Source organism: Struthio camelus, chromosome 3 (genome assembly GCF_040807025.1).
Source record: "Struthio camelus isolate bStrCam1 chromosome 3, bStrCam1.hap1, whole genome shotgun sequence".
Lineage (NCBI taxonomy): Eukaryota > Metazoa > Chordata > Aves > Struthioniformes > Struthionidae > Struthio > Struthio camelus.
The window spans coordinates 107,949,310-107,974,497 of NC_090944.1; the positions used below are offsets into that span (position 1 = coordinate 107,949,310).

General features: G+C 41.3%; 1 protein-coding gene across 1 annotated transcript in view; it reads left to right on the top strand.

The window, feature by feature from the left end:
• The first annotated feature begins 1,738 nt into the window (after positions 1 to 1,738).
• The window catches only part of PLB1 (phospholipase B1), an 82,727-nt gene continuing 59,277 nt past the window's right edge, over positions 1,739 to 25,188 (top strand). Inside the window, exons 1-14 of the mRNA XM_068939593.1 lie at positions 1,739 to 1,850; positions 6,125 to 6,165; positions 7,705 to 7,768; positions 8,229 to 8,287; positions 9,792 to 9,832; positions 10,745 to 10,788; positions 11,747 to 11,831; positions 12,367 to 12,418; positions 13,563 to 13,649; positions 14,130 to 14,192; positions 15,554 to 15,636; positions 17,692 to 17,770; positions 18,424 to 18,528; positions 20,080 to 20,172. Coding sequence (XP_068795694.1) covers positions 1,802 to 1,850; positions 6,125 to 6,165; positions 7,705 to 7,768; positions 8,229 to 8,287; positions 9,792 to 9,832; positions 10,745 to 10,788; positions 11,747 to 11,831; positions 12,367 to 12,418; positions 13,563 to 13,649; positions 14,130 to 14,192; positions 15,554 to 15,636; positions 17,692 to 17,770; positions 18,424 to 18,528; positions 20,080 to 20,172 — 945 coding nt within the window. The 5' untranslated portion in view covers positions 1,739 to 1,801. The remainder of the gene's footprint in view (positions 1,851 to 6,124; positions 6,166 to 7,704; positions 7,769 to 8,228; positions 8,288 to 9,791; positions 9,833 to 10,744; positions 10,789 to 11,746; positions 11,832 to 12,366; positions 12,419 to 13,562; positions 13,650 to 14,129; positions 14,193 to 15,553; positions 15,637 to 17,691; positions 17,771 to 18,423; positions 18,529 to 20,079; positions 20,173 to 25,188) is intronic.

The following is a 25,188-nucleotide window of genomic DNA, read 5'->3' on the forward strand; positions in this document are numbered from 1 at the left end:
CTCTCAGCCAAACCACAGCAGGTGTATTGAGCTTGTTCAAGCTGGGAAAACTAGAGCATGAGCCTGATCAGCCCAGGCCTTAAGATCGTACTAGTTTCTGGCCAGCTCTGTATGAAGGTTGATATTTGCAGAAAACTCTCTGGCAGAATGGGGGCAGAGTTACCTGTACTGCTTGTGGGCAGGTGGTCGGTCTTGGCAAGTATTGTGAGGAGTGCCCCAATACAGGAAAATTTTCCAGGAGAACTGCCCGTATCCCGTGGGCTGTGACTTCTCCTGGAGTTGCAGAAGTCACGTTTAACATGTCTAGTGCCACAAGTGGTGGAACTTGAGGTGTTGCACTACTTCCTTCAGTGCCTCTCAGTTTCTTCTCCCAATATCGGGAATCTTATGGGCTCAGGATGTTTCCAGGAGCTTTAACTTGCACCAGTCACATTGGAGAGTGATAGAGAAGTAACCTCCTGCCCTTCTTTCTGGGGCTCTTTCATCTCTGTGATGGCTGGTACTTGCTCTTCTGGTTCTGGAGATAAAAGATCACCTTCGCTGATCACTAAGCGGGAAACCCCTCTAGGCCCTTCAGGAGTGGTAATGCATCCCTAAAGAAGTGTTTGTTGCCAGACAGTTGTGAGGGATATTTGCACTGTCTCACTTTAGAGCTGGATTTCATAGCACATGGTAGAGCAGCGCCTCCTGGCACAGCAGCTGACTGCGAGTCTGGGAGGAGGGCTTACTCTCCTCTCTCTGATCATAAGCTCACCTGTGCTATCTCTGCTGTGCTTCACACCTCTCAGGAAGTCAGTTAAACTTAGATTTTTTTTTTCCAGTTTCAGTGAGTTAAATCCGCTCTCAGAAGGGCCTGGTGGTTCTGGAGCTAGTGGAAGAGAGATTGGCACGGCGTGAGGCTGGGTGAAGGCAAAAAAGGAGCAGAGGCGGGAAAGGAGAGGACAGGAAGAGCACAACTTTCCCCTTTCGGGTGGATGTGGGCTGGTACAAAGGGCTCAGCTGCTTCTGTAATCTCAAGAACAGAGTCTCCTTCTATGCCTAGCAGAGACAGACTGGTGCCAAGCTAATGTGTAATACATTGCTTGAAGGACCCTTGACTGTACTGGAAGCTGACTTACTAATTTAGGTGCTTGTATTTAGTAAGACTACCCCTACAAAGCGGCCAGCTGTCTCTGAAAACAAGGCAAATTCTCAGCTGGGCACTTGACCTCATTATTTTCCTGTGAGAGAGTTTGTGTGATTTGCATTCTGTGATGCAAGTAAACTCCTAAAAGTGTAGGACTATGGCAACGTACGCTTACACGAAGCGTATGCCTCTTAATAGAGTCCATTTGTTGCATGAGCAATAAAAGGCACCTGCATGCACGTCATGTTCTGGATAGCTTTTTTTTTCCGCCATTGGCAGCAGCCCAAAAACAACTACTGCTTTCAGTTGTGATCATATTACTTGTTCAATAGCTAGTATGGCTCACTTCTTGTAGATACAGTCAGAAAGGATGAGCAAAGTCGGGGAGGGAACGTGTGGCAGAGGAGAGACGCGGGAGAAGCTGTGTCACCTCTGCTCTTCTTTGACCCTTAGATGAGGCTGTGTGCAAACTAGGGTTATGCATCTTTTTGAAACAAGGTATGAAAATGTTATCACTGTCAATTTGCTTTCCCAAGGTGAAGAGGCTAATAAAATTTATGGCTGCTGAGTTATCAACTTGGTAAAATATAAAGGAGGAAAAAGAATTTCTTTGCGAACAGCCGTAGAGCCTAAGCAACAGCACTTCAAGACTATCAGTTCATAGAAGCACTAATCATGAAGCTACTTTTGGGCCTGTTCTTCCTTTGGTTTCTCTCCTCAGAAGGTAAGATTTGAAAGGCACTTTGAAAACTCCATTTACACAGTATTTAGGAACCTATATTTTTGGTTCTTGCATGGTTAGTGTATACTAGAAATCTTAGAAGTAGGATGAGGAAAATTTCTGAGTAAAACTCTCTGATCTTGTGTGTAGTTTTGGTTATGTTTGATTTTTAGATACAAATACATGCATTGATTTGCACTGTTCTGGGACCTACCTTCATCTAAGGTTTTCTCTGAATTCAGACCTGTGATCATTTGCTTTTTCAGTGATGGAAGACTGTTTCAATGGATTAGGAAATATCCTGGTGTTAAGGGCATCTTTGTTTGCTTCCTGCTTTTCCCCAGACTTTTCATATACTCTGAGCAAAATACTGTAGCCAAAAAAAGGAATAAGGCTCTATTAGTTATACTGGGTCTGTGTATTTTACACTTGGAGCAAGATGCTGACTCTGTAGGTACTCTAGTATGGAAAAAGCTTATTAACTCTGTGCTTCATCTCTCCCTCTGTGAGAACATGACATGCAACAGTAGTGCTTCACCTTGCCAGTAGGTTGTGAGGATAAATATCTTCGGAGGATTATAAGGTGCTCTGGCAAATAACTACCTGTTAAGAGGTTTTGGTTCCTAAAATAAGCAGAAGAAATGACCATACTTAGTTTTTTAATTTAAGGGAAAAAGTCATGGTGATGGGAGTTCCTGTGAAAACTTCATTCATGAAAAAATTGTGATCGACAGCAGCCTGTAAGAAATATTAGTTGCAACAAGTTAATTATAAGAGCAAGGGAGGAAGGAGAAGAAGAATTTTTCTGCACTATTTTGGGAAAACTGTCAGAGAAATACTCTTATTTGTGACATTGCTGAGAAAATTAAAAGCTAGAATTATTGTACTATAGAGTAAGGGAGTAACTGTAATTTTGGGAGCAGAAGGAGTTAAAAGACATCCTGCGGAAACCATAAATGCTGGCCAAACAAGGAGAACTGAAGAATATATGCTCTGGTAGGTTAGTTATAGTCAGGCAAGCCAAGAAGGACTCTGAGGAAAAGCAACTGATTGTTGCTAAAGGAATAAAAACTAATAATCCTTTCTCAAATACACCTGATACAGGGAGTCTGTAGGGCTGACTGAAATATAAAATAAAGCTCAAGCAGAAAAGCTAAATTTTTTTTTTTGCTTTAATGTCCTCCCTCACAGGAGTTAAAAGAAGCTTTTGCACTTTGTACAGAATCTTTCTGTACAGGGGATGAGCCCAAGAAACTGTCAGATCCTTGAAAAAATTGATAACCCAAGCAGAAAGACGGCCAGGACTAGTTGACATTCACCCAAGGGAGCATGCCAGGCAGAAATATGAGCATGTCAATGTGTTTGTTATCTCTTCTGCAAGCTATTTTTTGAATGAGTGTTGGTATCAGGAATGGAAGATCGGAAATGTAAAATCAGTGTTTAAATTAGCCCCCATTTTAGGAAAACGTGAGGAACTGCAGTGGTAGTTATACAGTAGTAAGGTTGACTTCTGTATTAGGCAAACTGGTGATACTAGAGTAAAGAACAGAATGAGCTGACTCGGGGTAAGTATGAGATGATGTGAAAGCTTCGTTGTCAAATTGGTGAAGAAAATCCATGACTATGGGCACATGCCCATGGATAATTCAGCTGAAGTGTATTTGGATTTAAGCCTTTTGACCAAAAGCTTTTAAAGAAGCTAAGCTGTCATGCGTTGAGGGCAAGGGTTCTTTAAACCAGGGGCCCATAAAAGGTGAGGAATAAAAAATTAGACTAGATTGTAAGTTTTCAAACAGGAAGAAAGGGCAGGGGGGAAGAACATGCAGTCTCATAGGGATCTATATTTGGTCATCTGCTTTCCACCATAGTCACAAATGATCTGGATAAGGGGGCAAGCTAGCTTGCTGACTCAGTAATTATCCAGGATACTCAAAATGAGAACTTAGGACAATTTTTGCCCACATACGTTACTTCTATCTATGCGTTCACCGTGGTGAAGGACGAGAATAGAATTTCAGGAGTCAAGGAAAGAATAGAGAACAGAACAGAAACTGCAATTCTTCTTCTATGTGTAAGTCCATAATTCACCCACATCTTGTCTAGTCTTTTCACCTCAAAAATCGTATTTAAAAAGCCTATGAGGAGGTTAAAGGAGAAGAGCAATCAAACTTATGAAACAACTTCAACATGAGGCAAAATTAAATAGACTGGCTCTTCAGCCTGGAAGAAAGATGGATGGGAATATGATATAGGCATATCGAGGTATGCAAAACCATTAATTTTGTGGGAACGAAAATGACTGCTCTCTACAAGAACAACTAGGAACCAAGTCAAGTTATTGGCCAATGAGGAGTAATTTTTCTCAACGCAATTAAATTATGAAGCTCCTTTGCCACAGGACTTGAGAAGCCAAAGGTGTGAATGAGTTAGAAAACCAAATAGGCAACTTCACAAAAGAAAGGTCTAGCAGAGGTTCTTCAACACCAACTGATTGCTTGCTCAGGAAGACCCAGGAGCACAGTTAGTTGGGAGGTGGGAGGATATAGCATCGAAGTATAACCATGTTTTCCTTATTCTTCCCCCAAGCATCTGCGTCTGGTCGTTGTCCGAGTTAGAGTCCCAGATCAGATGGACCTTCAATCTGACACAGAACAGCTGTTCTTGCATCTTTGAAGTATTAAGGGAGGGACAATTTTTTTCTTTTTCTTAGTCCTGGAAACTGGGCTTGGCCCCTCTTTCTCCTCCAGTGTAACCCTTGGCTCTATCCTCAGATCTGATTGAAATTTGTTGATGTTAAAAATCTTGGAGATACTGAATTTCTACACCAGGTCTGCAGAAAGCAGGTCTTCCTCTTGTTCTGCGTGCTTTCAGTATCTCGAGTGACTGACCTGGGATTCTGCTTATCATCTGATGTCAATTATCATTTAAAACCACAGATAGCACGAGCATATATATTGGATAAAATGTTATGCAACAGCCCAGCAGTGACAGTCTCAGCTATCTAGCAAGTACAATAAAAATGATATAAATCCACAAATAGTTCATAGCTGAAACCTAAGTGGGGAAGAAAAAGCATAGAAGTTACTGGCATTTATTGAACAAAAGTTATGCAATATGGCTCGCATATTTATGCAGTGTTGCAGCAGGAAGGAGCAGCAGCAGCAGCGTTTGAATTTTGGATGGGCAGGAGCCTGGGGGTGATGGGAGGCCCCAGAAGAGAGGTCCCTGGGGGCAGGGGCGAAGGTGGGATTTCTCCTTCCCCTGGACCCCGCGCAGCCCGGGAAGCCTGCTCTGACCTCCGGGGCCTCGGGAAGTGCATGGGGCTGCTCGGGAGAGGGGCCTCCGCCAGCCTGGGCCAAGTGACCACACCGGTTGCGTTGAGCTGCCACCACCCGTACGCCACACGGGACATGAAACGAAACGCGTGCTGTCGCCGGCAGGCAGCAGAGCGAAGCCTTGCGGCGTGAGCCGCTTTGTATGCGCCGGGAAAGACAACAACTAACTGAAATAGCTGCAGGCCTGATTTCTGGCTCCATGAACTATTTTATCCGTCAGCACACTCTGTCAAGAGATGAAAATGCAGCAGTTACTATCTGACCTCAGCAAACTCTCACAGCACTGTGAGGTTGCTCACTGGCTGTGGAAGGTGTAGGTTCATATGAATCGCTCCTTTCCAATGAGTTCTGCCATGTATGTGTTTAAACTGTTCTAAATTTTTACAGAACAAGGCTAGGGTGTACTCCTAATACCTAAAAATTAGGGGCTGACTCACACAAGTATTCATTGCTGATTGCAAAATCTCCTTTTGTTAATTGGGATTTGCAAATGTATTTGCTGCCCTAGGTATATTGTAATTCACACAGCAAATAAAGACAGGTCGCTCTCTTTGAGAAACATAATTAAATTCGGTCATAACACAGCAGAAAAGCTGTGTGCTGAAGAGGAAAACGGGTACAAAACAGAGAGGTTTTTTACGGCCAATGGAGTATGAGGTTGGTAGATGAGATTCACAAACGGTCCATCACCTGTATATATAAATTCATTTTATTCCACTAATTTCAACAGACCTCATCTGCTTATTACAACTGAAAATTTATTCCAATGCATTAAAAAACAAGAAAATACATGTGATTGTTGGGGTGAACATTACCTTTGGAAAGCAGGGTAGAGGGAAAAGGTTACTCTTTTCTCAGTATTGTGTAATTTTAGGTATATTATGTCTTCTGAAGCCTTTTTCTAAGGTAAGGAAATATGCTTTTTCTTTTTTTTTTTTTAAGGTAATGCAGATCAAATCTTGGAAGCATGGGAGAAACTAAAGGTAAAGTATGATAACAGCTTTATCTTTTTTCCATTTTTTGAAATCTATCAGCCCCTGTCTAGCTGTTATTTCCTCTGAGACAAATAAAAGGAAAAATAGAGCTCTGTGGTCTAAATTGTTTAATTCTGTGAAAAGAAATGCAAAGCAAATGACTCAGCAATGTAACATTGCAGTTGCAAGATTACACACCCTAATCAGGAAATAAAGGTTTCTCTGAGCAACATTTGGTATTAGGTTACATATCCTGTATGTAGACCTACCGTGGTTAGCGCTTGTTCTTAGATGCTCTGTTGCTCTTTTAGAAAGGCAAGATTAAATTCATCCGTTGTGCTACAATGGTGCAAAGTGTGGTCACCATAGAAGTCCTCCAACTAAGGTGGTGTGCAGGGACTATGGTGGCCCTTGACACAGTGCAAATTTCAGCTTGCTTTATAGTGATGGTCAGCTGGCCACGTTTGGTTGCAGCGCTGAGGGAAGCCCTAGGAGAGTCACCCAGGTGACAAAAGGAAACCCTTGCTGGAGCAACAGACCATGGGAATGTAATGACCAATGGAAAAGAGTCCACATAAGCCTCCTCTATTCTGTTTGTAAGAGTGATCTGCAGGGTGGCGCTTTGTAGGTACTTCCTCAGAGGTCTCGTTTTTACAGATTTTTGTCTGGAATCAGTATAGGGGAGGTTGAAGGGAGATTGCTGGTTTGTCGATCGTGTGTATTTCCACCATATTTGTGATGACAGCCCTGTGCTTCAGGGTGTCTGCTTGTTCTTAGTGCATCTTTTGGATATTTTGTCCTTCATCTTTAAGGCATTAGAGACTGGCCGTAGCTACAGTCAGGCTGTGGGATGGCATGAAGCTGTGTTTCCAGTGGTACTAAGCGGCCTCATGTGCTGGGTTTGTTCAGATCACTCGCCTCCTTGCCTCAACTACAACTTGTTTTAATTTTTTTCTTCTTTAGTGCTTTTTATGATCACATGGGGAATTTTGCCTGTTGCCAAGGATGCAGAGTATGGGTGATGCTCTAGGTTCATTCTGCCTTTCCTATTGCATATTAGAGTTGTGGCTCTTCACTATGTGCCTTGCACTATGCATGGAGTAGATGTTCTTATGAACTCTTCCAGATTAAGCGTTCACTATTTGCAACAATGAACATAGCAATAAAATGTGCTGAACATACCCTATTTGCTCAGTCCCAGTTGTGTAAGGAAACTGAGGGGAAAAAAGTACACAGTTTTGGGAGAGCAGATGTGAAAATGCGGCTGTCCCAATCTGCATTCCTATGTGTTTCTGACAGAGGTGCAATTGTTCTTTAAGACCGCTGTTATGTCAGCAAGAGCTGGGGACTGAGTGAGAATGGAGCCTATATGACTCCTCCATCCACAAATGGCCTGTTTTAAGTGTTGTGACAGCTTGGTGGGGCACTACAGGTGCTGCTGTCCCTGCTGTGACCTTGCTTGTGAACAGAGACCCTCAGTTCAGCATCTACGTGAACTCTGAATTTCCTTGTTAAGCAATCAACTGTGCTTATTTATTTATGTTAAAGGCACTAAGAAGCTTTAAGTTTTCATGTCAGCAGCAGATGTCACCTGGGACGACTCCATCTTCAGGTTTGTGTCCAGTGTTGTCGTCATAGTGGCTTTCCCTTTCAAAAATAATTTGAGAATGGAAGGGTTGGGAACGGCTATTTGAAAGGATGTATATGGGCGGGAGGTAGCTGAAGTGGGGGTGGGCCCTATGAATGCCTGAGTTTTTTGTTCTGTTCATAACTGTTCATAATTACATTTCTACCTTAATTTCTTCACCTGCTAATTGAGGATCCTGGTATTACTTAAATCATTCAAAATAGTGTTTTGTGCTCTCTTATTGCTTGATGGTTGAGCATTTCAATGCATACAAGAGCCTAAGAAAAGTTTTGCTTTCTCTGTGGCTGACTTAAGATTGTCAGTAGAAAAGAAAAAAACAATCTAGCCACCTTTTAATTTTTTTATGTTTTAGAATACTGGTGAATGTAACTTTCTTTCAAAGTTACTGCTCTTTTCTAACCTAATCTCTTTCATTTTGCTACAGTTCATACTCTGAGGCCAGCTGACATTAAAATAGTCACTGCAATAGGAAGTTTGCAAACAGTAAGTACAACCATGAAGTATGCTGAATGTGACCCATTTCCTCAGTTCTGACTTTGTGATGAGCTGATGATGAACTGAGCTGATGATGCAGTTTTGGGTCCCAGTTAGGGGACTTCAGCACTTGAAACTTCCCACAATCACCAAAGGTTTCTAGTGAAAAATGACTGGAAATATCTTCTGTTCATTGTTCCATTATACTGTGAGTTTAAAAATAGCCAGCTGACTTCATGCAGAAGTAAATTCGATCAGTGCTCTTGCGGAAAAAGTTAAATGTGATTAGAGTGCTGTGATTTCCCTAACAATGACTAATAGATCAAATAACTGGAAGAAGAAGCTGGGAAAATTCAAACTGGAAAAACTTGCAATTTTGGTGGTCACCTTTAGAACAAGTTATCATGGAATGAAGTAGATTTTCCATCCTAATGAAGTATTTGCTCTAGAGATTGTGCTCCTTTCTGAAAGACGAAAGTTCTAGATGAATCACAAAGATATACCTTTGATGTGTAAATCAGTGGGTAACAGGTTTCTGCCTGTTTTAATGCAGACCGGCTTGGATGATTGTTACTGATCTTAAGAGCTGGAAGGAAATATCTGAAAGAGAAGTGAAGCCCAATTAGAAGCCTAATCAGACTCCTCAAGCTTTGAGGAGATTTGAAAATATGTATTGGACAAAAATTGGGAGTCATTGCAGGAGCTACAGCTAGAAAGAAACAAAGGAGATGCTTCCTTATCACAAAACAACCTCAAATTTGAGTTGGGGTTCACAATGATGTCATACCTTTCCTTGGGCTAAGAGCTTTACATAAAAGATTAACATTGATGGACTCATGTGTGCCTCCCTGTTCAGAAGAAAAAGTTTGTTCTAAATCTGAAGGTGTTTCACCCATATCGGATGTGTGGTCCTCTAGAGGAAGTCCTCTTTTTCTTTTTTCTTTTCTTTTTTTAATGCTAATGTCTTTATTGCCTGTGGGTGGTGCTGTGGAAAAATATATAAATGATTTTGTTTTAAGAAATGTCTACTTTCCTAGACCAACTATCTCTGTCGCTGTTTCCTCCTCAGACTCTGAAATCAATGAACTTCCTCTGTTTATCTTAATGTTTTTTTTTACAGACGCCAGTGAGTGCCATTCATGAAAATTATCTAAATGGCTTTAGGTCATATCCCTTGTCAAAAAGGAGTAGTTCCAGGGAAATTCGATACAGTTTGGAAAAGCAAATCATTTAACTGAATTTGACATCAACTAGTCAAATTTTATTTTAACCCATATGTTTTAAAAAAAAAAAAAAAGGATTACCAGATTATGAGAATATAGTGTAATAAGATAACTTGAAAATGACAACTCTGGAGAATAATTTAAAATGGAGTAACTGCAACACAGTGAAGCAAGATTAGGTACAAAACAACACCACTGAGAAGGAGTGGAGTACAATAGGACAACAGAGTGTGCGGAGCTAGTCTGTGCTTTGCTTAATGGTATTTTTATTTACTTTTTTTTTTGTTCAGACACCAGGATCTAGCATGCATCATGAAGACTTACTCCAAAGGTAACAATGAATTATTAAGGCTAACACTGATACTTATCAAGACACAAATTTATATGGTGCTGCAGTGCAGAAATGAGACCCAAGGAATTCTTATTGTTGCTATCTAGAGTGGAGGAGGAAGTCTATAGAAAAATAAGGATTTTGAACCATTGGATCTTTCCCCATCCTGAACAGAAATTCTTTGTACTTGCAGTGTGTATGCTATCCCAGATATGCAACTATCTTAGGGTTGAAATAACCTTGATTATGCCTCATTACTATATGATGAGTCCTATATGGTAAATATCACCATGCAATAGCTGCAGAAAAGGAAGCAGAGATTTGCTGAAGTAGAGAAAGAACCCAAGAGTCCTAATACCCTGTCCTCTGCGTGAGTGGTTTCCAATGCTTTATGGACAAGTCTGATACCATTTTCTTCTTCTACCCCCTCTTACTAGAGCTAAATCAGTGATGAGCCTATTGCTAATCGTTGTAGATGCAGATCTGTTTAGCTCTTCTGGGTCATAGCATTGACCCCTGCTTGAGGATTTGGCACTCCACAGACAAACTCTAAGACGTATGTTCTTTAAATGGCTAAACAAGCACCTGTGTGTGTTTGTATGTATGTGCACACAGACGTCCCAGCATTGTTAATTCATGTGCCTAAATGGAATTACTGCAACATGCAGTGCGTACAGAGACTCAGAAGCTGAAACCCAAGGCAGTGTTCATGCTCAGCAGTAGCTGATGACATGACTGTTTTGGGGAGAGAAAGGCCTCATTTGTAATTTCAGCAGCTGCTGTGAATACACACTTTGAGCTAATAAGCACACTCTAGCCTAGCTAATAAGAAATGGGGGCTGTGTTGTAATATATCTTTTATCTGAGAAACGGTATCACAGCAACTTCATGATTTCTCTTCCCTTTCTGTAGCACAGAAAAGAGCTTCCTTGAAGTAAGCGTGGAAACTTTAGCAGGTGCGTCTTGCTGTCACACTGAAACTTGAGCGAATTGATTGAATGATGTGCTGACAGGTGATCCGGGGCTTTGCTGGGCAGGGGTGTAAGGGATGCCCTGAGGGAATGTGTATGCAGGGGACATGAGTGCAGTACAGGCTACGTTAACCATGCTGGCTTTAAACAAACTCTTGGGGTAGAAAAATAGTGGTGAGTAAGGGGTCTTGCATGCCCATCAGAGACTCTGGGAATACTGCTACCCATGCCGCAGTCCTTGCTGGCATGTCCTCACTGTGCCTGCTGCTCATGCTAGCTACGTGAAATCTTGCATGGGTTTGCCTGCCCAGTACTCTTTCCGTTACTGTGTGTTCAGAATTTATGCTGGGACTGACATTGACGCACCACGTATGTAAAATCATCATCCACTACATCAGTCAGCTCCAACTGGCTCTGAAGGTAGCCTTGACTCATTTGAAGGGTGTTGCAGGTAAAATTTTTTAGGTCAGCTGAAATCCTGAGTCAAAGCATAGATAATTTCAGGGTCCTCCTCTCTAAATCTTCTTCCTAAGTGTCTTAGTGTCACCTTTGCTTCCCCCGGTATGAAAGGGGTTTAAAACCTGGCAGCTCCTCAGCGCTTCAGGGGGCTGTCTCTGTGTGGCCTGTGTCAGTAGCCTCATTTCTACAGCTGGCTGCTTTTGACTCCCCCTACACTTCCTGTGGCTGGCATGAGAGAAGAGGATGGAGGTTTCTGACCTGAGAGTCTGGAGGCAAACTCATATTTCAAATCTTTGCTTCAAAACTCACAGTGCTTAAGAACACCACTGGTGAGAATAGCTGCAGCGGGTCACAGGCTGCACCTGTAATGCCTGCCAAGAGGTTCCCAGACCTTGTCGTTTCTGGCTGGTTTAATTCAGTTGTGTCCATAGTGAAACTACGGAGCAGCAGTCCCTTGTACGCCTAACCTGTGTGTATCATTCAGCTCTCATTAGCAGTTTTAATCCCTCGGTCTGGCAGCAGTCTCCTCCACCTGGCACAAAGGGAGCAACATCAGAAGGTCAAGCCAGGTTAGTCTGAGGGTTTTTTTGGCTGAGCAATTCCCTTTTGGCTGGAAAGGTGTCGAAGGGCCTTTGATGCTGGAGCACTTCAGCGGACCCAGAATATGTTCAGTACTGGCAGTGGGGGCACAAGTCGCTCCAGGGGCAGACACAGCCACTGTGGTTCACTTGTCACCTATGAGGAGCAGGAGGTAATGAACCTACTATATGCTTTGGGGGCTGGATCATCTGACTTAACATCAGATCTCCCTCTTCATAGCTGCAAAACAATTTTTCTGGGCTCAAATGGAATTAGAGGTATGTCTATCAACCTGTGTCTGCTGGCTTCATCTCTCAACTGCATGTGTCTGAAAGTGAAATGTCAAAATATGAGCTAATCATCCTAGGCTCCTTGTGCAGTTCAGACAAGTATCTAATCTTAACGCATTTAAGAGAGAGTAGATGAATCCCACCTGAAATGCTTTTTGATTTAATGGTAAATATCAGCCAAAGCTTTATCTTTACTGAGAGCTTGACAGTTTCTCTTTTCATTTCTGTTTTTCAGAGACCTGCTGGATCAAGCTAAAAAAATAGTGAAGGTCATGAGAGAGAATCAGGTTTGTTTAAAGCCAGCACAATTCAGAGCTTGATGTTGAAGCAGAAAAAGGGGAAAATATACTTAGAACACAACTCAAAGACCTCTTCAAAACAGAAAATGTTATTTCTTAAGTTCATTAAACTTTGGTGTTTCCATTGTAAATAGAATCAAATCTGTACCTTTTTGAAAATATGGTGGTGTTCTTGAAAGTATCCCACCTGGTTTACAATCACCTAGCTGACATGAAGAGCTTGGTATGGAAACTAATAGTTTTGTTTCCTCTTGGTTAAGCATGTAAGACCTCTATTGACTACACTCTTTAACTGTGCCAGGGCTTCTGAGATGCCATCCAAAGTTATAATTCCCAATATATCTTTATTTTCCTCTTAATCTTTCAGGATGATATTTCAAAAAAGGCCCAGTAAAGATCTAAGTATGCTTTTGGCTGATATCAGTGGCTGACGCTGGTGGGAACTGAATTATCACTCACGGCTGAGAGCTTTGAAAATCCCACCCTGAGGTTTTATGCACTCATTTTTCTTGTATCTTAAACCCCTGAGGCATAGTTTTGTGAAATGTTACTGACATGACTCTCCCTGCTGCTGGGAGCCCAATCAAATATTTGAACGTGAATGGATTTTTAGCATAAGATTTTGTGGAACTGCATGTTTCCAACCAATGCTCTTTGGGATTCAAGAGTGTGATCTAATGTACCTAGTGTAGCTGGGCAGTCCTCTGGCTCTCAGATTTTTGCTCCAGTCTTCATCCCATTTAGTGCAACCCAGTCACAGTGGTTCAGGAACATTGACCCTCTTAGACTGCAACAGTGATGGGAAGAAGCAGCGTCAGGCTTTGTGCTAAGTGTTCATGCCTATCTTCTCCAGTGGACTCTCCAACAGTAGTAGCATTTTCTCGTTTTATTCTGAGATTTTTATTGATGTACATTCAGTTTTAATGGCAGCGTATGCTGCCTGAACAACCTTTTGCTGTCTCCTCTACAGAAAAGCTGCTGAGTCAGGTGAAGGTGGCCAGGGCTGGGCCATGGACTACTCTTAGTCTTGCTAATGTAAAACTATAGTGAATTTTGTGAGGGGAAAAAAAGTGAGAAAATAGCAAATAGGGCTCCTACCATCATGCTTCTTTTCTATTTTATTTTCCCCTAGACGATGGACTTCCAAAATGACTGGAAGTTAATCACAGTTTTCTTTAGTGCTGAAAACCCGTGTTCTTCCTGTGCTTCTACACAACCGGTAAGATTTCTGCAGGGTGGTTTAGCAGTCAGGGCAGGTGGTTAATACCCTTTCCTAAGCTTCATTTTTTGCCATAGTGAACCAAAGCACTAGCTGATCCCAGGATGTTGGGACTAATCTATGCAGTGACGTAACCCCTGGCAAAAAATCTGTTTTGTTTTTATAAACAATTGTACTTAATTTGGCATCCCAAGTCTGTGATGCTGCAGCAGAAGAATAGCTCTCTTCTACCTTCAGGTCTATGGATACTTTTCTCCCCTATTCTTGTTTTTTTATATATTAAAGTTGTCTAACAATACGCAGTTAAATTGCATGACTAGTTCCATGCTTGTCCTTGGTGTTGCCCAAGGCTGAACCCAGAATGCGATGGTCATTAGTAACGTTTCAGTACTCAGCTCCATGTAAAAGGTTTGTCACTTTTGACAAATTGATAATTTTTTTCCCTAGTAGTTTTAATGGCATTTCTCATCTCGTTTACAGAAGAACTGCATACTGGACAACCTGGAAAAACTTAAAGAAGTCTTAGACTTTTTATATCAAGAAGTAAGACTTATTCACCAACCTTGAATACCTGAATCCTTTGATTATCCCGGTCTGCCTTGCAGGGCTATGGCTTGCACCAAAGTTCAAGCGACTTAGAGCCACCCTCATCGACTTCAACCCACTGATTCTGTTCCTTGTCAATAAGTGTTTTACTCACGCTTTTAAAAGCTGCTGCGTGCAAACAGAATGGATGGACAAGTAACTGCTTAGCTTTGTAACGCATGCTGATGTACCACTTGATCTTTGTGTTTAGGCCTTAAGTGATTTGCATTAATAATGGAGTACATCTACCAAGGCTTGAAAGTTATTCCTGTTGAACAGGGCGGTTTATGAAAACAACTGATATCTATCTGTTGCATACATGGAGCTACCTGGGCAATGTACAGGCAGCTAATTATCTAGTGATGACTTGCACATACTAGGGCAATCACCCATTTAAAAGTATGTATAATGGGTCTCCCCTCCTATTCTATGTTCATTTTAAGATCTCAGCCTTTTGTAAGGTTATCTAGCTGGCTGAGCTAGAACTCATCAGCTTCTTTAGGATGGTTTCTGGGAAATGCTCTTTACTGAGTCTTAGTGCTTTTGTAGAATAGTAGAATAGATGAGGATATATCTCTACTAAAGCGGACTGTTAGCTGTTTATCTAAAGTATTTTAATAGCATCCTTTGAGAATTTTGTTTTGCTGGAGTGAAGGCCTAAAGGATATTCTAAACGCGCCACATCTTGATTACATCAAACTGCAGCCACTCATTTTTATCAGACTGACTTCTACAAGCGTTGTCTGTGGGTGAAGTTCCACCCATGCATTCTCTTCCGAGTGTCTCCTGTATGATTTTTAGAATTTGTATATGTGCACTTGCAGAAGCGAAATATCATTATGTAAATGAAAAGGTGCTTTCTGCTTTGGAGAAGAGGTGAGACAGGATATATGAGAATGAAGTGCTTGTGCTATTATAAAGGATCTTTTATCTCCAGGCTTTGCATTTGGTACATTGCCACATAAAGGGTAGTTCCTGGTTCATTTGAGTTCAATTTAGCTGCAATTGAAAGCTTTCAGCTGGTGGCCCCTTGGGTAACGTAAAGTGAATTGCTGGGTCTCAGTCAAGAAGTCATGGTCACGAATACCTCATGAATGATCAGTAGCATTATTATAGATGGCAGATATAGGAGTAAGATTCAGGAGTGAATTGGGAAAGACTGAAATCCTTGATCCTTTGAGGGCAGAATGCCAGGTCAGAAATGGCACACGCATGGATTTGCAGGCATACTAATTTACCGTTATCACTACTCTCTGATTTCTAGTTGAAAATGCATTGTGTGTGTGGTTTTTTTTTTTTTTTTAACTTTGTCATTGCAGGTTCCCAAAGCCTTTGTAAATCTGGTGGATTCCACTGAGCTTGCAACTTCCCCTTGTGTATGCCAAGATCATGATAATGCCAGGTAACAGAGGTTCCTTTAAACTGCTTGACCCTCAGTCTCCTACTGGTATTCAGATACGTAGATAGAATGGCTACTTATTGACTTTATCGCTATGAGGTGGGGTCTTCTGAACAGTTTTTCTGCTCTTAATACAAAAGTATGTAAAGGTTTTAGATCTCCGTATTTTTCTGGTGCGCTCTCTCAGGAGACATGGATTTAGTGGGAAGAGTAGGAGCTTTTAACTCTATCGGCTTGGACAGCATGTATTTCAGTACTGTACATTGTGATTAAACGGTACAGTCCACCTCCACCCTTTATTAGTGCTACTCCTGCCCCTCCTCATTAGTAGCAATTCTCAAGTCAAAAAATCTGAGGTCTCCTTCAAAGCTTAAGTTTGTAGGCATCAAGATTCACAGAAGAAATACCTAACAAAAAATTTTATTAGGCTGTGAGTCTGAGAGAGCTAATGTTTGGTCTTAGGGTATGGTAAGGTGGGGAACATGGGACTATTCAATTCCTCTATGGTAACCGCATGTAAACTTATAACTGCATGTATATGTGTGTTTGTGTATATGTATACATACGCATGTGTACTCTGTGTGTGTGTATATATATGCATATTGTTATATATATTTTTTCAACCATCTCCCTCCCTCAGTAGTGCGAGTAGCTTATGTCCTAATTTAGCATAGAGTAGGAGTGTGCATATGGACGGTTATGATGGAGTAGTTTACAGCCTACGAGATTACACTCCGTCTTCTTCCACAGTAATTTTTTTTTCTTGTACCTATGGCATAAGACACTACACATACTAATATAGTCATCCTGACGTGCTTCACAAGTCTTGTGTATATACAGCTCCAGAGACGTTCCATCAATCAAGGGCGGAGTCTGGCTGCTGCTTAACCATGTGCTTGACAACAAGTATAAGCAGAGGAAAAGCTTTCCTCATCTAAAAACGATTGCATGGAGCATTCTAGCAAGCTTATTACTCCTCTGTGAGCACTGAAGGAAAGGATGCGAGACAGATAGATGAGAGGTGGAAAGGAAGGATTTAGGAATATGGCCTTGCCATATATTGAAGGCATTTTTTTTTTTTTTAAAAAAAGTGTATTTGATTTTTCTTGAATTCTTACATTTCCATTTCAGTTTTTGGTGATCTACTTTCTCATCATCACTGTCTCATTATCATGCTCTTGTAGCTGTGTTTATCCGGTTGAACCGTTCCACCAGTTTGCATATCTTGCACTTCATGCTTTGATACATTCATGGCTTCATCTCAGCCAGCAACAATAAAAGCACACTAACAAAAAGCTGCCTTCTTATAAGTTTAGCTAGAGTTCTGTAAAAAGGAAAGTCTGATCCTGACAGCTACTTAGCACTTATACCTGCAAGCTCCACCGACATCTTCTCAGATTCCAGTCCATCCACGCTTTTCTAGCTAAATGTAGCTTTTTCTGAAACCAGACTAATCTCAAGTGTACTTGGTGTTGTTCCTGTCTACAGCCTTAGGAAAACTCAAATCCTCTCCCTTCAGCTGCTGGGATATGCAGTGTGCACATGCAGATCAGAAATTTGGCTGAGACTGATTAGCTGTTAGATAATGCCTGGCCACCCTTTGGCAGATACAAGCTTTTGCAACTTGGAGCTTCTAGCCACTTTTCTAGATAGCGGGTTACTGCCAAGTGCTAAGGCAAAAGTTCCTGTAGGAAGTGTCTTGAGAGCGTCCAGTTTTCCAATGTGACTAGAGAAGGAAGTGCTTGAAAACTAGTGCAGCAGATATTTTAATCCTGAGCATGCTGCTAGCTTGGGAGGCTCTGAGCTAATCCAAGTCTGGCACTTTTGTCAAGCTGAACAGGTATTCTGGCCAAGAAGTGGCCCAAAGCACTGGACGCGGAAATAGATATCATTCCATGATTATATCGGAAATTTGGGTTCTCTATGTAGCTTTCTCAATATATGCAACAATTTAGTCTGGTCTTCGATGCATGCTTGCCGGTGGCTTTTAAGAGTACACGCTACAGGTCTTTTTTATCAAAAGTTCATAATATCTTCTCTTTTTATCCTTTCCTGCAGCAATCCAGGCAGGAATCAGTGCAATTGTGTTGGTGAACACTCTACTGTAGATGATAACATATTGAGATGGTCCTATCAGGTGAGGCATATTCGGTGTTGCTTGGCTCTCATATTTCCAGAGAGATTGCTGTTCATTTGCAAGTTTAGGCTGAAGTGAGGAGTTATTCTTCTGATGCTGACAGCCATTTTACCACATGTCCACAGCAATCCTGACCCCTTTTCTGGCATTGGAAACACTGGAGAGAACTTCTCTGTATACCTGAATAATCTCAGTATCTTTTGTAATTACTAGTAGTTATATAGCTCTTAGCCACCTATGATGTGTCATACCCCAACAGAGCAGTGATCCATCTAGTTCAGTAACCTAGCTGTGGATGCTACCTGTTTTAGAAGAAGGAAGTTTTCCATAAAGCAAGGATGATTGTGCTGGAATTCTGTTTAAAATGACAGGGAGGCAGTAAGCATGAGATTTTATTGCCTTGATAACTTGCTGCTCTTCCAGAGAAAATGATGGTAATTCAAGGAAGCTTTCTCATGCAATAATTGGAAATTTCCTTGTGGCTATAAGATGATTTCATTAAATTAATGTCTTTGTTCTGGATTGCACGATTTGATTATTGTGTTTTACTAGGGATGGGGATAATCTTAGTCGATTTTAAGCCTTGATGAATTGCATATATATTACACAGTCTACATAGTGATATCCATCTGATTAAATGGTTATCTATTCAGGATGCTTGGGAAAAACTTCTGGAGTCTGAGAGGTATGATCAAAAGGATGACTTCACTGTTGTTATTCAGCCTTCTCTCCAAGAAATAAATCTGCTGCTTAGACTGGTGAGCAAAATCTTGTTACTCCATTTTTTTTCTGGGCTGTATTTGGTGACACTGAGGGCAATATTCAGCTGGCTCTTTCCTGTCTAGGAAAGTTGTCTAGGCTGTATATAATGCCAGAAGACAAGGGGAGTCATGCATGCAGAACACACCTCAGGATCAGACACAGAGGTCCTGAGTGGAGCTCACTTCAAGCAATGTCAGTCATAGATCCTTAGCTTTTGAATGTTATGTTCCTGGAGAGCTGAACTCATGGGATCTCTGTAGATTAGGTGGCAAGTGTCTAGAAACTGTCAGGTCTGTTAACTTTTCCATATGCTTGCAGTCATTGGCTCATGCATTGCCGATTACAATAACGTTTATAATTAGAATTCAGAAGAATTGACTGTAATTGCTGGAAACGAAGTCAAAAAGGAATAAGAAATATTTAAAAATGGGTAGGAAAAAAAAAGGACTTTTGTAAACCATGTTGAAAAGTACAGTTACCTCCCTGATAGCACTTTGAGACCAAAGCAGTTTAGGTTCCTGGGAACATATTTTGTCCAGACTTTGTAGCTGGTATAGCCAATGTGGAATTTATATTGATGGGATGCCAGATGGCGTTTTGACACAGGTGATTTTAAAGGAAAGTTCAAAGGTCAAGGTTATCTGAGACCCAGCAATGGAAAGTGAAAATATGACTTTCTTGGACCATGGCTCACTTAGAGCAAGGTGTCAAAATCTGTTAACATCTAACCTTTGGTGATTATGGTAAAATGACTTGGTGGTGGGTCATAGTCCAGTTCCTAGGCAACTTAACAGCTTCCTGAATTGCTCCCCACACCACGGACTCGGAACAAAGTGAATTGGAAGAAGGAAATCTGTCTTCCATGAAGGCTGGGGTTTGTTATATCACAAAATCTTCCCTTGCTGCTGGGTTTTCTTATGCTGGCCTTGTTTTGTGGATGACTTATCCATAAACATACAGCAGACAGCTCTCGTGACAAAGTTGTTCTTAGTGAATTGCTCTGTTATTGCTTTAAATGATATCTTATCATAATATTCCTTGCTTCCTCTGGTCTTTTTGCTACATCTGAAGGCCACTACGTGCAATATACTGAACTCTTCAGGTACTTTCATTTGAAAAAACAAAACAAAAAACCTCCAAAACTAAGACAAATTCTTCATACTCTCACTTTTTCATGGCTGCATTAGCGACAAAAAGTGTCATTTATTTCAAATTGTGCATTTGATCACATCTGTATGCTTCCCTGATCTTCTGAATGTCGTTATTGTAACTGTTGTTGTCTGCTCTTCCTACTGTCTCGTGGCTGTGCTGTCCTTTCACTGCTGCCTTACAGTGGCAGGTACAGCAGTCACTTATAAGAACAGTATTTGTTCTGTCTCGGCGTATCAGCAGTAACTGAGGTTAGCAACAAATGAATTATTGAGAGTATCAGACTGTGATTGTTATAGATATTAATATTGTTTTATAAAATAAGGCTTTTTGCATCTGAATGTCTCATCTTTTTGCACTCAGTGTTTTATCGTGCTATAAAATGCTTTCCCTTTCAGGGAAGGGATGGCTTCAATACCATGTCAAAGACACAAGTGGAAATTCTGGAAGAAGATTATATTTTCATGGCTTTGGGTCTCTGGAACAACATGGTGAGCAGAACGGCATACTGTTGTTTACTGGAGTCTAGTACAGCTACTGAGTAACACTTCAACACTAGCCAGGCTTTGAGTAGCAAGGAGGGGAGGAAAGACTATGGGAGCAAAGCCATCCCATAAGTGCTCCCTTCAGGTGTGCAGACAGACTGCTGCCTAATAATACTAAATGTCATGCAGTCCCAAGAGATCTTTTCTGTTTTGTAGTCATTACTACTGTGAGCTTTTTACAAAGATTTCCAAAGTAGACCTTCAGGAAGTCTCCAGGAATAATGAGCTGTGACAGTCACTTCTTATGCTGGTCTCACACTTGTGGCAGAGCAGGATAGTGACAGCTGAGGCTCATCATAACCTGAGATTATAATGATTATGGTCTTCTGTCTCCTATGTGCTGTATCTGCCCCTCCTTTACTAATGAGTTTCATAACCTTGGTCTCCTCATTAACCTTCATCCTTCTGCTGCTCTTTATCATGGTAAGAGGGGGCTAAACAGCCTTGAGGAGCTCCCTTTACTGCCTCAAGGGCTGGATGCTTTACCCATCTAAGGAAAGCCAACAAATGGTGGCTTATAAGAGGAGGGAGGGGGTAGCTGAAGGAAACATGGACTCTCCTACCCTCTCAGGCCTAACCATGATGACCAGTTTCATAAGAAGCTGTTTCCTTGTGCAGACTTGAGCTACAGACATATAGCATTTGTGTGTGTGATCCAGTGGATGCACATACAGTTGAAGGGGTTTGCATATCAGCATTGGTGGTGGGGGCCACTGAAGGAGTGGGAGTCCCTTTCCAGTATGTCTGAGAGGAGAAAAAAAACAGGCACTCAGATTTTGAACTTGCCAAAGCAAATTAGGATGTTACTGTTTAGTGCGTATCATGGTTGGATGTGCTCTGGTATCAGTGTTTTTTAGATAAGATGTTTGTTTTTCCTATTCCTTCTGGCTTAGACACTTTCAAAATGTTCTACTTTTTTTTCCCTCCTAATAACCCTCGTATAACACACGGTTACTTGAGAGAAAAACCCACATATAATCTTATTTTAATATTAAAAATTCACAATGACAAATGAAGTTGGATTAAAGATAAAAGTCTTGCTTTTGTTCTTGCTTTGAAGGCCAGACATTAAGCTTTTCTTTTATGAGAGCACCTACTGTTCTTGTGTCTGTTCAGGTTATCACATGCATGAAGAAAAGAAGTATAGACTGCAGCAGCCTTTTAATAAACAATTTTAAAATAAATCCATAAAAATGACACGCTCCTGTTGCCTCTTATGCTAATCCTTGTAGTTCTTGTAGCCTTGATCGTTTAAAGGCAAGAGAAGCAGGCTTTGTAGTGACAGGTTGTGTCTTATTAAATCAGATGGTATAGCTGGAAAAATTGTCTTATAAAAGGTGTTACCTCTCTCTATGCATCTGCCACTTTAGTTAGGTAGTAGCAGCCAAAGAGTTAAAAATCGCTCCAAGGTTATAGTTTCAGAGGATCAAAAGTGCTTCATCTAGTTATCTTGTTGTTTCGAGTTATCCGTGACTCTCCTCATAATAATGCCAAAGTTCCCATCCTAGTATTGTGTTGTAAAACAGTGGCCATGATAAGATACTTATTGACTCCTTTATCATTGTTTTGCCTTACTTTCACCAGGCAATTAGCTTCTCTAGCTAAATAAGCAAGCCTGAAACTGAAAGTCAGATTCCTGAAGTTTGAATTAAACATATTCTCTTTGTATCTCCACGTTCTTTGTAAGAAGCTGGGTGAGGTACTTGAACTGCCCAAGCCTTAGTGTCCCCATCAGTGGTGATGAGATTTATCTAGATCACACAGTTATTACCGTCACTTAAATATGATCTGTAAGACACTTTGAGGAGATGACGTATCCTCCCCAGGTACTAAGCGTTATAAATCTTAAAGCTAGTCAGAAGCAAGTCACATGAATTATGAATGTTTAAATTGATGTGAAAAATAGCCCTTTACCCTTAGCCCTTACAGTGCTTACCACTGTATTTTCATCAGCAAATTTTTGAAATGAAATACTGAATATTTCTTTCAAATAGTGCAGAAAATCAATGCTTTTGACTGGAGAGGGACCATAGTGCTGCCAGTTTGCTATCTCATGTTGTGCTTCAGCAGGAATTGTTTGGGGTCAACTGAACCAAACTTATCAGAATTTGAGTTTCATTTACCTATGTCAATAGATCAGCCTGAATTCCTATGTTTTTCTAGGGCTTATCGAAGCTGGAGGACAGGTTCCAGCTGAGTATTGTCCTTCTCTTTTACCAGTCTTTGCAATTAGCAGAGTTCTTGTGCTTCTGATGGGCTTTACTTTCACTTTTCTGAAGTCTAACCTATAGTTCTTTTCTCTCTGCGACCTCTTAATGCCCAACTTTTCAGATATCAATTTATGCAGAATGTCAATGCTAGGCATCTCACATTTGTTACAAGGAATTATGAGAATATCATCCCCACTCTGAAGCTGTTATTACTTCCTTGAAGTCCTGGCCCAGTGGAAGGGAAAGGGCCAGGAGCTGATTCCTGGAGCTTAACAAGTCATGCCAACTCATTCAGTTAATCTGACGCTGATTTCTCTTCCCTCCTGAATTCTTACATTTCTTGCAACAAACTCCTCCTGTCCCTTCAGATGATATTTTTCTTTAGCAGTTTCTGCCAGTGGAAGAGCCTTCATTCTTCGCTCTGCTTCATCATTTCTTCTGTATGTGTTTCCCCCTTTCCTGCACTGACTTTATTTAGTCCTCTAGGCTCTGTCCATCAGTGTCCCATTCTTTGGAGTGTTACTCTATTGTTGTTACTTTAACACGAGGGAGCATTTCGTGAAAATGAGAGGTGAAAGACCAAGCCAAATGAAGTGGTACTTTCAAGGACAGCTACGTTGGGGCCAATTACACTCTCTGAGCAACTAAGCATGCTAGGGATTCACCAGAACCAGAACATTGTCAGAAGGAGTGACAAATACCAACTTTGCTTTATTTCAATGTCTTCCCTAACTGTCAGGTGGCCCCTTTAGAGAGGGGGCAGCCTAGGTGATCTGGGGGAAGAGCAAGATGAAGCAAAACCACATGTTGCTTCTCTTTTGAAAAGAGGCAGCAGGAATGGTGGAGTTCCCTTGACAACTCTCTTCCACCTCTGTTTTCCTGCCTTCTCTCTTTAGTGGAATTTTCTTAGGAAAACTGGAGATTGTCAGAAAGGCATCTCCCTGGGGAGGTTCCTTACCTACCTGTGATCCAGCCGTTGTGCAAGCGCAGGTGATCTGAAAGATGCTTTCAGTTTAAAAAGCACTGGCAGATTCCCCTACCTGATAAGAGACACTCTAACTCTGCTAAGAGAAACAGCTAACTGCTTAAGCTGACTGCAGGGTGGGTGGGGGCAGGCATCACTGGGAACTGATATGAGATCAAGATGATGGCAGATCAAGTCAGGCAGCCAGCACAGCAGTGTGAGGAGGTACACCAGAACTGCATTCAAAGTATTTCCCACCTTCCGCTGGCTGCCAAGCTGTCTTTATGTTGGCCACGCTTGCTTTGAGGCTTGGCACCAGCCTCCCTTTTGGAATGATAACCTGCTGATGGACCAAAGGGCAAAACCTTGGAAATCTAGTGGCAATTGGCAAGTAGCACTGAAATGCACTCTGCCTGGAAAGAAGCTGAGCTCGCAGGTGCTAAAATTTTTTCTTAGACACAGCTGGATACTGAAGCGTTCTTAGTAAATTAGGGACAATGTGGTTCTTGCGCTACAGACATCAGAGAAGAGTCTGCTAAAAGCCATTGAGTAGTTGGGAAAAGCTGAGAGAGGTTGGTTGTTTGTTTATGTAGATAACTTTAATGTTCACCGCAGAGAGTCTGGCTGATTTAATTTTGGCAAATGCTTACGATTTTATCTCTGGAAATACATCCAAAGGCAAAGCTCCTTTCATGTCTGTAAAGACTTTAGGCAAAGATGCTTTTGTTCCTCTGTTTGTCGATCTTTTGTGTAACAGAAAAGACCACAAAAACCCCATCCTACAAAATGGAGGAAAACAAACTGAAACCAGGCAAGAACCTGAGCGGGAGCAGCACCCACAGGAGGCCGTGCATGCCTCTCTTCTGAGTTCAGTGGTTTACGCTGCCTTGGAAACTCTTTCTGCATGAGAGTATCGGACCAGCATGCAAACCTGTCTATAAGACGTGTTAGAAGTAGGGGTAAACTTTGTCAGCCTACAATACTGAGTCAATGCCTGATTTCCTATAACCCGTGCTGCATGAGAAACGAGCTGCATGGGAGCTGTGAGTCTCCCTGCCAAAGGAACAGTGACATGGAGTGACAGGGAAGGAATTGCCTAGCGGAGAAATTCATTCTCCTCACCCATCTCCCAGCAACATATAAGTGTCTAATACTTGTTCGAAATTTACTCCTCGCCAAGAGAAACCACCGTTGTCCCATTTTCTGTGGGATAACTCTGTGCTGGAAGAAGAATATTTCTTTTCAAGAATGTTATTAAATAGCTACTTTGTTTTGTCTTATGAGGACAGGGAAGTACCAGCTCCCAGTGCATTTTTTTTTCTTTGGGCTTTATTATTTTGTATATCATAGTGACATTCCTTTTATTCCTGTCTTTCAAAAAGAGCACAGTCTCAGTTTCTTCAAATGCCTCTTTTAAAGAATATCTAAATCTGTAAATCTCTTCTCTACTTGCTTCTGAATTTTTCCATTATTTTCATTGATGGAACAACCGAAATAGAATATAACATTCCTGCCCAGAATGTATCAGTGACGTCAAGCTTGTTGTTGCCATATTTTGCACTGCCTTCAATCATGTTTCTTATGTAGTCTGGTTTTTTTTTTTTCTAGCAGCAGCTGCTGCTGGTGCACATTGAGCAGATTCACTGAGAAATCTAAAACAGTGCCCAACTATTTGAGGTGTGATTGCAATTTAACTAGCACCCAGCAAGGTGCATGAAAAGATTCTTCACAGGTATTTACCAATTTATTCTCAGTATTGAGTTTTGAGTCATTCCATAATTTTTCTTT